This window comes from Oncorhynchus nerka, linkage group LG11, assembly GCF_034236695.1.
Source record: "Oncorhynchus nerka isolate Pitt River linkage group LG11, Oner_Uvic_2.0, whole genome shotgun sequence".
NCBI classification, from domain to species: Eukaryota; Metazoa; Chordata; class Actinopteri; order Salmoniformes; family Salmonidae; genus Oncorhynchus; species Oncorhynchus nerka.
Genome location: NC_088406.1, coordinates 2,149,098 through 2,161,149, shown reverse-complemented (window position 1 = coordinate 2,161,149; position 12,052 = coordinate 2,149,098). Strand labels below are relative to the sequence as shown.

Below are 12,052 nucleotides of genomic sequence, written 5' to 3'. Positions count from 1 at the left end.
CCCATTCTGATCCAGGTATAACCCATTCTGATCCAGGTATAACCCATTCTGATCCAGGTATAACACATTCTGATCCAGGTGTAACCCATTCTGATCCAGGTATAACCCATTCTGATCCAGGTATAACACATTCTGATCCAGGTATAACACATTCTGATCCAGGTATAACCCATTCTGATCCAGGTATAACCCATTCTGATCCAGGTGTAACCCATTCTGATCCAGGTGTAACCCATTCTGATCCAGGTATAACCCATTCTGATCCAGGTATAACCCATTCTGATCCAGGTATAACCCATTCTGATCCAGGTATAACCCATTCTGATCCAGGTATAACCCATTCTGATCCAGGTATAACCCATTCTGATCCAGGTGTAACCCATTCTGATCCAGGTGTAACCCATTCTGATCCAGGTATAATACATTCTGATCCAGGTATAACACATTCTGATCCAGGTGTAACCCATTCTGATCCAGGTGTAACCCATTCTGATCCAGGTATAACCCATTCTGATCCAGGAATAATACATTCTGATCCAGGTGTAACCCATTCTGATCCAGGTATAACACATTCTGATCCAGGTATAACCCATTCTGATCCAGGTATAACCCATTCTGATCCAGGTATAACCCATTCTGATCCAGGTATAACCCATTCTGATCCAGGTATAATACATTCTGATTCAGGTGTAACCCATTCTGATCCAGGTGTAACCCATTCTGATCCAGGTATAACCCATTCTGATCCAGGTATAACACATTCTGATCCAGGTATAACCCATTCTGATCCAGGTATAATACATTCTGATCCAGGTATAATACATTCTGATCCAGGTATAATACATTCTGATCCAGGTATAATACATTCTGATCCAGGTATAACCCATTCTGATCCAGGTGTAACCCATTCTGATCCAGGTATATTACATTCTGATCCAGGTATAACCCATTCTGATCCAGGTATAACCCATTCTGATCCAGGTGTAACCCATTCTGATCCAGGTGTAACCCATTCTGATCCAGGCATAACACATTGATCTCCAATCTCTTTCTCTTTTCGCTCCTTCCAGGATTGAGGAAAGTTTCAAGACGTTATTCTGGGCCATATTTGGCCTGTCCGAAGTCAAGTCAGTGAAGATCAACAATGGCCATAAGTTTATCGAGAATATCGGCTATATCCTTTATGGGGTTTATAACGTCACCATGGTGATCGTCCTGCTCAACATGCTCATTGCCATGATCAATAACTCCTTCCAGGAAATAGAGGTAACTAATGAATGAACTAATCATTGATTGTCCCTTAGAGATAATAAGGCTCTGGTCTTGATACTTGTTAACATGTTATACTGCTCTTGTATGAGGAATTTACAGGATATAGTTAGTATACCATTTACTATAAGGCCCTGCGATAGACTAACGTCTGGTCTAGGGGGTGTACTTGTAGATCAAGCTGCCTCACTATAGAAACAGGAGATAGACTAGTGTCCTGTCTTGGGGGTGTCCTGGTAGTTCAAGCTGCTTCACTATAGAAACAGGAGAAAGACTAGTGTCCTGTCTAGGGGGTGTCCTGGTACTTCAAGCTGCCTCACTATAGAAACAGGAGATAGACTAGTGTCCTGTCTTGGGGGTGTCCTGGTACTTCAAGCTGCCTCACTATAGAAACAGGAGAAAGACTAGTGTCCTGTCTAGGGGGTGTCCTGGTACTTCAAGCTGCCTCACTATAGAAACAGGATATAGACTAGTGTCCTGTCTTGGCGGTGTACTAATGTCTATGGTATACAAATAGACACAGTTATTTAACATCTTCAGTATGCTCCTTTAATTAATCAATATGGCTCCCTTGTGAAGCCACCATTTTGTAGATGTATTGTTGTAGGCTACATCTGCACGCTTGGCCCCAATGCAGCACTGCAGCTTCCATCTAATCTACTACATGGTGTCTGATACTGTGGAGGCTGTGGGTTAACAAGAGGCATGACAAGGCCACGTTCCAAATGGCACCCTATTCTCTTTATAGTGCACTACATTTCACCAGGGTTCATTGGGCTCTGGTCTAAAGTAGTGCACTATATAGGGAATAGGGTAGCATTTGGGATGCACACCAAGTATTTCTGAGTAATTACAAATGCTTTGAGCCACATAGATAAGGTCATTGTAGAATGATTTAGTTTCATACTGTCTTCTGAGTAAAACATGAATTCAGTGAATTATTGTCTGTTGCGATGGTAATTGCAGCTACTTACAGGGTTGGAAGAGAAAATGAAATCCTCTCTCATCCAGTTTAGAGGCCGCAGCTTCTTCACCGTTGGGTTGCATTAGGATGTTCAGATCTGGTATTGGCCGTGTACCAAATGGCACCCTGTTCTCTATAAAGTGTCCTACTTTAGGCCAGAGCCATATGGGCCCGGCTCAAATGTAGTGTAGTATATAGGGAAGAATGTGTCATTTGGGACGCACACGTCGGCTGCCATCCATATCAATTAGGTTGCTATGGCTCTCCCACTCAATGCTTTTAGTATTTACCTCTGGACAATTATTATGGATGTAAAGGATTTTTTTAAAAATTTTATTAATGAAAACCAGAAGCTTGGAATTATGTTATAAAACTGACTGTTGTTGTTTTAGAGTTGATTGTTTCTAAATACTCAGTTCCCTTTCAGTTGGTCAACTCACTGCAACACAGCTGTGTGGAGTTTGTGCTAGCGCCCTCTACTGAAGAATATTAGAATCACGCTTGACAGGGCCAATGAACACTGTGCCTCACTGGAAGCCCCGCCTTCCACAGGGGATAAACCTGAGGCATGAATTCATTCGCTGTGACAACAGTACCCCAAAGTGGCAGTGGTACATCAGAGTAGACGTAATCACATTGTTTCTACCCCACGGTGTTGAGATACGTTGTTTCTACCCCACGGTGTTGAGATACGTTGTTTCTACCCCACGGTGTTGAGACACATTGTTTCTACCCCACGGTGTTGAGATACATTGTTTCTACCCCACGGTGTTAAGATACATTGTTTCTACCCCACGGTGTTGAGATACATTGTTTCTACCCCACGGTGTTGAGATACATTGTTTCTACCCCACGGTGTTGAGATACATTGTTTCTACCCCACGGTGTTGAGATACATTGTTTCTACCCCACGGTGTTGAGATACATTGTTTCTACCCCACGGTGTTAAGACACATTGTTTCTACCTCACGGTGTTGAGATACGTTGTTTCTACCCCACGGTGTTGAGATACGTTGTTTCTACCCCACGGTGTTAAGACACATTGTTTCTACCCCACGGTGTTGAGGTACATTGTTTCTACCCCACGGTGTTGAGATACATTGTTTCTACCCCACGGTGTTAAGACACATTGTTTCTACCCCACGGTGTTAAGATACATTGTTTCTACCCCACGGTGTTGAGATACATTGTTTCTACCCCACGGTGTTAAGACATTGTTTTTGTCGCTCTGGATTTTGCACACAGTGACGTTGGGGTACAGGCATTGTTTCTACCCCACGGTGTTAAGACATTGTTTTTGTCGCTCTGGATTTTGCACACAGTGACGTTGGGGTACAGGCATGGTTTTTGTCGCTCTGGATTTTGCACACAGTGACGTTGGGGTACAGGCATTGTTTTTGTCGCTCTGGATTTTGCACACAGTGATGTTGGGGTACAGGCATTGTTTGTGTGTCCCCCATGTTTTTACAACGTCATTAGGTTGACTGTTCTTGTTATGAGGGAGATTTCTGCCCTTCTCCAGAAGCAGGTGATCAGATTGGTTCCTATGTGAGAGGCCAAGTACAGCTGGTTCAGCCGATATTTCTAAGTTCTCAGAAGGGGCAAGACATTGATTCCATTTTTAGACCTGTGTGCCCTGTACACCTCAGGATCTACAAATTCAGAATGCTCACGAACAGCCTGTTGTTAGTCAGTGCAACCGGGTGATTGGTTCACCTCCATCAACCTGAAGGATGCATACTTTAATGTGAACAAATATCCCCCTCACAAGAAGTTGCTGAGGTTCCGTTTCGAGGCTAAAGCCAACAAGTTTTTGGTCCTCCCTTTCAGGCTTTCCCTCGTACTTTCACCAAAGTTGTGGAGCCGGGTTTGGCACCTATGCGGATATTGGACTCCCTGGACGATTGGCAAGTGGAGTTGAGGGAGCTGGTGGCGTTGCACACCTCTATGCTGGTTTCCCGTGTTCAGTGTCTGTAGCTGTTTGACTCCATCTCAGCGCATTCTGTTTCTTGGTCTCAAGACTCAGTCGAGAATTCTTGTCCCCACAGAGGGAGACTCGGTTTCTTGGCTTTGCTTGGCCCAATTTCGTCTGGATTGCGTTTTTCGCCAGTGACTAGATCGATTGGGGTTGATGGCTTCCAAATCAACAGACAGGGAGGGGTATGGTCTCACCTCCTCTTGTCCTTGGCTCACTCCCTACTGCTGTGGAGCAGTACACACTTTTCCTCGCTCCGGGTGACGTATCTCCAGGGGAGGAGTCCGCTGCACCCCAGGGGGGTTTCCCAGATATAGGAAATGTCCGACAGATCTTGAGAAAATGAGCATTGTGGGCTGTTTTTCTCCATATGTAATCTCTGTTGGGAACGGATGCTCTCGTGAACCAGTGGCCTCAGACTTGATTCATTCCACGCTGGAGACGGTGCGTCAGAGACGAGTTGTCATTGATCCTTGTGGCTCCCCGTTGGCCCAAACGACCTTGGTTCGTGGAGATCATTCGCCTTTTTTGGCAGGGACCCATGGCAACGCAACTCTCGCAACTTTGGCCGGAGATTTGGAATCAGTGGGCCCTGAAAGATCCGATATGATGGCAAGAGGTTTACCTCTAAACAGTCCGCAAGGGCACCCTCCACGAGAGGCTTGTATAAGAGGCAGGTGTTCAAGCTTTGGTGCCAAAATAAAGGAATTGTTCCTTTTCTCTGGTGGACATTTTAATGTTCCTAAAGGTGTTTTTCAAGCGGGGTTCATTCTCTCTCCCTCCCCTCCCCACCTTTCCTCCCCTCCCTCCTCCACTCCTCCCCTTCTTTCTTCTTCCCAACTCCTCTCCCCTCCCTTCTCCTCCCCACCTCCCCCATCTCCTCCCCTCTCCTCTCCCCAGGATGACGCTGATGTAGAGTGGAAATTTGCCCGGGCTAAGCTATGGTTCTCCTACTTTGAGGAAGGTGGGACATTACCTGTCCCCTTTAACCTGGTTCCTAGTCCCAAGTCAATCATCGCCCTGGTCCTGGAGCTAAGGGACCTCATGCTGAAGGCCCTCAACAGACACAAGAGCTGTCACAATGAGGATACAGAGCTCAATAAGGTGAACCTCATAATCATGCGTGCTCTCTCACACACACACACACAGTAAGTAGGTAGTACCGTACTGGGGGGAATTAGTCTGGCCATTATTGATATATGGTTTAGATTATCCCTTATAACCTTGTCCCTAGCCCTTTCTCTTGCTCTCTCTCTCTCTCTCTCTCTCTCTCTCTCTCGCTTGCTCTCTCTCTCTTTCTCTCTCTCTCTCTCTTGCTCTCTCTCTCTTGCTCTCTCTCTCTTGCTCTCTCTCTCTTGCTCTCTCTCTCTCACTCTCTCTCATAGCAATTATGCCTGTGGACGAAGTTCTCTCCATAGATAAACTTTCAGAATCATCCAGCCTATAGATGATGTTATGATAGATGTATGTCCTGACTCTATACGGTGGTTTCCTAGACCCGTATTAGAAGTTGTACTGGACTAAATATAATTGTCAATATTGGAAACTATTTTGTGTGTACTGAGCCCTCTAGTGTCCTGTTGGAAAAGTACAGCTTTACTTTTTATTTTCTTGATAAATTGTTGAATTTACACTTAATGAAGTATTGTTTGATTGTGTCTTAAACTCCAGTTGGATCATCATAAGAATTCAACTGTTGGAGGTCTGGCTTGTCCAGGTCGGCACCAGGTAAGTAGACCTATAGATATAGATATAGATAGATAGTATTTTCATGTCACATTGCTTAGTTCCATAGCTTTTTATCACCACAAGGCATTGCATACTATACAAGCTTATACAACTATCATGTTTTCCTCTTTTTCCCCCTATTTCACAGAAGATCATGAAACGCCTCATCAAGAGATATGTGATGAAAGCACAGATCAATAAAGACAGTGAGGAAGTGAATGAAGGTATTGTGTCCTATTTGACTGTTTTGTGACCCACTGAACACCTTTCCCGGTCAGAGAGATTTAAGGCTGAACACAAATAGTTGTTGTTGCAAGGAGTCATGGTCTGTAATTAAGAAAAAGGAGTCATGAGTAATTATTAATAATAATATTAATAAATACAGGGAAATGAACATGAATAAAGGCAACAGGAAGGAAATAGAGTAATTACAATGGCTAAAGTTGAGACGGTGATAAATCGACTGATCTCTAATCTGGCAGGAGACATTGCATGCTGTTTGGGGGTTTTAGGCTGAGTTTCTCTCTAGCAGTTTGTGACATCTGCAGATGTAAAAAGGGATAGATACACTTGATTGGATTGATAAATAGACTGATCTCTGATCTGCGCTGGCAGGCAAAGGCTTAGTAGAGTCAAAACGAACAACACCTCACAAAGGTACAAACAGAATAAACGGAACTAAATATGGAGCTGATGAGACCAGGTGAGTAATTAACACAGGTGAAATCAATGAGAGACCGGGCTACGTTCCAGAACACAAAGAAACAGGACTAAGTTCCAGAACACAAAGAAACAGGTCTACGTTCCAGAACACAAAGAAACAGGGCTACGTTCCAGAACACAAAGAAACAGGGCTACGTTCCAGAACACAAAGAAACAGGGCTACGTTCCAGAACACAAAGAAACAGGGCTACGTTCCAGAACACAAAGAAACAGAACACAAGGTTGACTAAGAAAATATATGCAGAACCTTACAATCAATCTACATACAATACGCCATAATGACAAAGCATAGAAATGTTTGTAGAAATGTTTGCTAATTTATTAAAAATTCAAAACATCACATTTACATAAGTATTCAGACCCTTTACTCAGTACTTTGTTGAAGCACCTTTGGTAGCGACTTCTGCCTCTAATTGGGTATGACACTACAAGCTTGGCACACCTGTATTTGGGGAGTTTCCCCCATTCTTCTCTGCAGATCCTCTCTGTTAGGGTGGATGGGAAGCGTCGCTGCACAGATATTTTCAGGTCTCTCCAGAGATGTTCGATCGGGTTCAAGTCCGGGCTCTGGCTGGGCCACTCAAGGACATTCAGAGACTTGCCACTCCTGCGTTGTCTTGGCTGTGTGCTTAGGGACATTGTCCTGTTAGAAGGTGAATCTTCACCCAGTCTGAGGTCCTGTGCGCTCTGGAGCAGGTTTTCATCAATGATCTCTCTGTACTTTGCTCCGTTCATCTTTCCCTCGATCCTGACTAGTCTCCCAGTCCCTGCAGCTGAAAAACATCCCCACAGCATTATGCTGCCACCACCATGCTTCACTGTAGGGATGGTGTCAGGTTTCCTCCAGATGTGACGCTTGGCATTCAGGCCAAAGAGTTCAATCTTGGTTTCATCAGACCAGAGAATCTTGTTTCTCATGGTCTGAAAGTCTTTTGGTGCCTTTTGGCAAACCAAGCGGGCTGTGTGCCTTTTACTGAGTCATGTGCCTTTTACTGAGGTGTGGCTTCTGTCTGGCTACTCTACTGCAAAGGCCTGATTTCTCGAGTGCTGCAGGAATGATTGTCCTTCTGGAAAGTTGTCCCATCTCCACAGAGGAACTCTAGAGCTCTGTCAGAGTGACGATCTGGTTCTTGGTCATCTGACGAAGGCCCTTCTCCCCAGATTGATCAGTATGGCCGGTCGGCCAGCTCTCATTCTTCCATTTAAGAATGATGGAGGCCACTGTGTTCTTGGGGACCTTCAATGCTGCAGAATTTTTTTGTGTGACCTTTCCCAGATCTGTGCCTCGACACAATCCTGTTTCGGAGCTGTCTGGACAATTCCTTTGACCTCATGGGTTGGTTTTTGCTCTGACAACTGTGGGATCTTATATAGACAGGTGACATCCTTTCCAAATCATTTCCAATCAATTGAATTTACCACAGGTGACTCCAATCATGTTGTAGAAACATCTCAAGGATGATCGGTGGAAACAGGAAGCACCTGAGCTCAATGTTGAGTCTCATAGTAAAGGGTCTGAATACTGTTTCAGTTTTATATTTATATTTATTAAAAGCCTGCTGTCACTTCATCATTATTGTCACGCCCTGATCTTAGAGATCCTTTTTATTCTCTATGTTTGGTTAGGTCAGGGTGTGACTCGGGTGGGAATGTCTGTTAACTTTTCTTTGTTTTTTGGCCGTGTGTGTGTGTGTGGTTCCCAATCAGAGGCAGCTGTCTATCGTTGTCTCTGATTTGGGATCACATATAAGTTGTCATTTTCCTTTTGGGTTTTGTGGCATCTTCTTTTCTGTTTAGTGTCTGTACCTGACAACTGTTTCGTTTGTTATTTTTGTTTGAGTGTTTTTGAAAGGAGTATCATGAACACTTTCCACGCTGTGCTTTGGTCCACTCTTCTTTCTACCAATGAGAACCCATTATGGTGTATTGTGTGTAGATTGCTGAGGATTTGTTTTTATTTCATCCATTTTAGAATAAGTCTGTAACGTAACAAAATGTGGAAAAAGTCAAGGGGTCTGAACACTTTCCCGAAGGCATGTACATATGAAAATGGGTAAAGATTATTGAAGTGACTCGTGTTCCATAGTGATGGAAGAGCATGCATTGGGCCTGGCTAGCCAGTTCAGAACCAGCTAGATGTTCTTAGCCAATCAGAGGTTGCATGATCAGCTCATTGCACAGAGGGTGGGGCGAGTGGGCACCTGCTGATTGGCTGAGGAGAGTAGGAGAGCCAAACATAAAGAAATCGGCAAACAACACAGTGAATGAAATAGTCCCGTAGCTCAGTAGCATACTCAGCAGGGGGAAGTGGATACGTGTGTATTCAGTTGTTCTACTGTATACTGTGTATTAGGCTGCTTAAGCAATTAGGACTTAGGGGTTGTGGCCAATATAGCGCGGCAGAGGGCTGTGCTGGATGTAGACCATCAGCATCCAAATGACCTGTTTTATAAAGCAACAGAGGACCTATGGGCTGCAGTTTGAGTTCTCCCAAGGGATACATCCATTCTATAAATTCATTGCAGATCATCTGTCAGCTGACTGAATGAGGGACAAATTCAATATCCCCCCAAAAAATGTATGAATGCAGTCTGTACCCCTCATTTTTGACCTCTTCCCCCATCTCTGTCTCCCAGGAGAGCTGAAGGAGATTAAACATGACATCTCCAGTTTACGCTACGAACTCCTGGAGCAGAAGAACCACAATACGGAGGAGTTAGCTGAGCTGATCCGGAGACTGGGAGAGAAGATACCTGCCGAGCAGCAGAGGCATCAGGGTCAGATATAGATATATGTATCCTACATCATCTAGGATCAATGATGAGTGAGCTGATCAGGAGGAGACTGGGAGAGAGGACACCTGCCGAACACCAGCCACATACGCTGAACATATAAAACATCAAAGCTTTTTTCCATGACTGAGTCCAGGTGAAAGTTATCATCCCTTATTGATGTCACTTGTTAAATCCACTTCAATCAGTGTAGATGAAGGGGAGGAGACATGTAGATGAAGGGGAGGAGACATGTAGAGGAAGGGGAGGAGACATGTAGATAAAGGGGAGGAGACATGTAGAGGAAGGGGAGGAGACATGTAGATAAAGGGGAGGAGACATGTAGATGAAGGGGAGGAGACATGTAGATGAAAGGGAGGAGACATGTAGATGAAGGGGAGGAGACATGTAGATGAAGGGGGAGACATGTAGATGAAGGGGAGGAGACATGTAGATGAAGGGGAGGAGACATGTAGATGAAGGGGAGGAGACGGGTTAAAGAAGGATTTTTAAGCCTTGAGACAATTGAGACTTGGATTGTGTATTTGTGCTATTCAGAGGGTGAACGGACAAGACAAAATATTTAAGTGCCTTTGAACGGGGTTTTGTAGTAGGTGCCAGGAACACCGGTTTGTGTCAAGAACTGCAACGCTGCTGGGTTTTTCACACTCAACAGTTTCCCTGTGTATCTCGAACGGACAACCACCCAAAGGACATCCAGCCAACTTGACACAACTGTGGGAAGTATTGGAGTCAACACGGGCCAGCATCCCTGTGGAACACTTTCCACACCTTGTAGAGTCCATACCCTCACTAATTGAGGGCAAAGAAGGGGTGGTTTCACCTCAATATTAGGAAGGTGTTCTTAATGTTTGGTATACTCAGTGTATAAGAGGTATACCCAACGTCCCTGTGGAACGCTTTCCACACCTTGTAGAGTCCATACCCTCACTAATTGAGGGCAAAGAAGGGGTGGTTTCACCTCAACATTAGGAAGGTGTTCTTAATAATGTTTGGTATACTCAGTGTATAAGAGGTATACCCAACGTCCCAGTAGACTCCAGAAACAATATTATCCCCACTGTTTATTCAATGCAATGGTCAAATGAATGAATTATTTTAGGTGAGTAACCCAGAAACTCATAATGGGATTTTGCTGGATTGTCTCTTGGTGACACGTCCTGACAGGACTCTAAATGCAGGTGCTCTTCCTGTTTCAGTGATCCATCATCTCCTGGGATTGGATAATGAACATACCTAAAGTACCACATAGATTCATTTAAAACCATGTACAAATGTATGTATGTATGTATATGTATGTATGTGTGTATGTGTGTGTGTGTGTGTGTGTGTGTATATACTTTCATCGATGACTTGATATCCAGAAACTGGCAAAGATTCTAACTAAAATACATGGGATTACTTCCTCACTGAATTCACAATGGTATGTAATGAACACCGTGGAGTGAAAGTTAAAGGAGCTGCCTTAACACATCTGTTCAGACAAAGGGATAAAGCCTATAGAACATGAAGAAACACCAGTAAAATCAGCTATAATGACCATTAGGCTGGGGGGCGTCGGAGTGCAAACCTAGTACGTAAAGGGACCGGTGGACTCAGAGGTTAGAAAGGTGATGAAGATGAAGAAACACCAGTAAAATCAGCTATAATGACCAAATGCAAACCTAGTAGGGACCGGTGGACTCAGAGGTTAGAAAGGTGATGAAGATGAAGAAACACCAGTAAAATCAGCTATAATGACCATTAGGCTGGGGGGCGTCGGAGTGCAAACCTAGTACGTAAGGGACCGGTGGACTCAGAGGTTAGAAAGGTGATGAAGATGAAGAAACACCAGTAAAATCAGCTATAATGACCATTAGGCTGGGGGGCGTCGGAGTGCAAACCTAGTACGTAAGGGACCGGTGGACTCAGAGGTTAGAAAGGTGATGAAGATGCAAGAGGTGTGATTCAGAAGGGATGTGATATGGCCTTTCTTGGGCGGGACATTTTAGGACATTTTAGGGGAGGGACAAGGAAGACAGTTAGAAACATACATCACGGTACATTTTGGGTAGTCATTATGGTAGTCATTATGGTAGTCATTGTCGTAGTCATTATCATAGTTGTTTTGGTAGTCATTCTCGTAGCCATTTGGGTAGTCATTATCGTAGTCATTATGGTAGTCATTATGGTAGTCATTGTCGTAGTCATTATCATAGTCGTTTTGGTAGTCATTCTCGTAGCCATTTGGGTAGTCATTGTCATAGTCATTTTGGTAGCCATTTGGGTAGTCATTATCGTAGTCATTTTGGTAGCCATTGGGGTAGTCATTATCGTAGCCATTTGGGTAGTCATTGTCATAGTCGTTTTGGTAGTCATTATGGTAGTCATTGTCGTAGTCATTACGGTAGTCATTTTGGTAGTCATTATGGTAGTCATTATCATAGTCGTTTTGGTAGTCATTACGGTAGTCATTACGGTAGTCATTACGGTAGTCATTATGGTAGTCATTTTGATAGTCATTTTGGTAGTCATTATGGTAGTCATTATCGTAGTCATTTTGGTAGCCATTGTGGTAGTCATTTTGGTAGTCATAATATGGTATACTTGAAACTTGTATCT

At 44.0% G+C, this 12,052-nt stretch overlaps 1 protein-coding gene across 1 annotated transcript in view; it reads left to right on the top strand.

Annotated features, from left to right (window-relative positions):
• trpc6b (transient receptor potential cation channel, subfamily C, member 6b) overlaps nt 1–11,100 on the top strand; it is a 99,911-nt gene extending 88,811 nt beyond the window's left edge. The window contains exons 8-12 of the mRNA XM_065024149.1: nt 1,071–1,266; nt 5,109–5,312; nt 5,880–5,936; nt 6,085–6,160; nt 9,296–11,100. Coding sequence (XP_064880221.1) covers nt 1,071–1,266; nt 5,109–5,312; nt 5,880–5,936; nt 6,085–6,160; nt 9,296–9,447 — 685 coding nt within the window. The 3' untranslated portion in view covers nt 9,448–11,100. The remainder of the gene's footprint in view (nt 1–1,070; nt 1,267–5,108; nt 5,313–5,879; nt 5,937–6,084; nt 6,161–9,295) is intronic.
• The last annotated feature ends 952 nt before the right edge of the window (nt 11,101–12,052 follow it).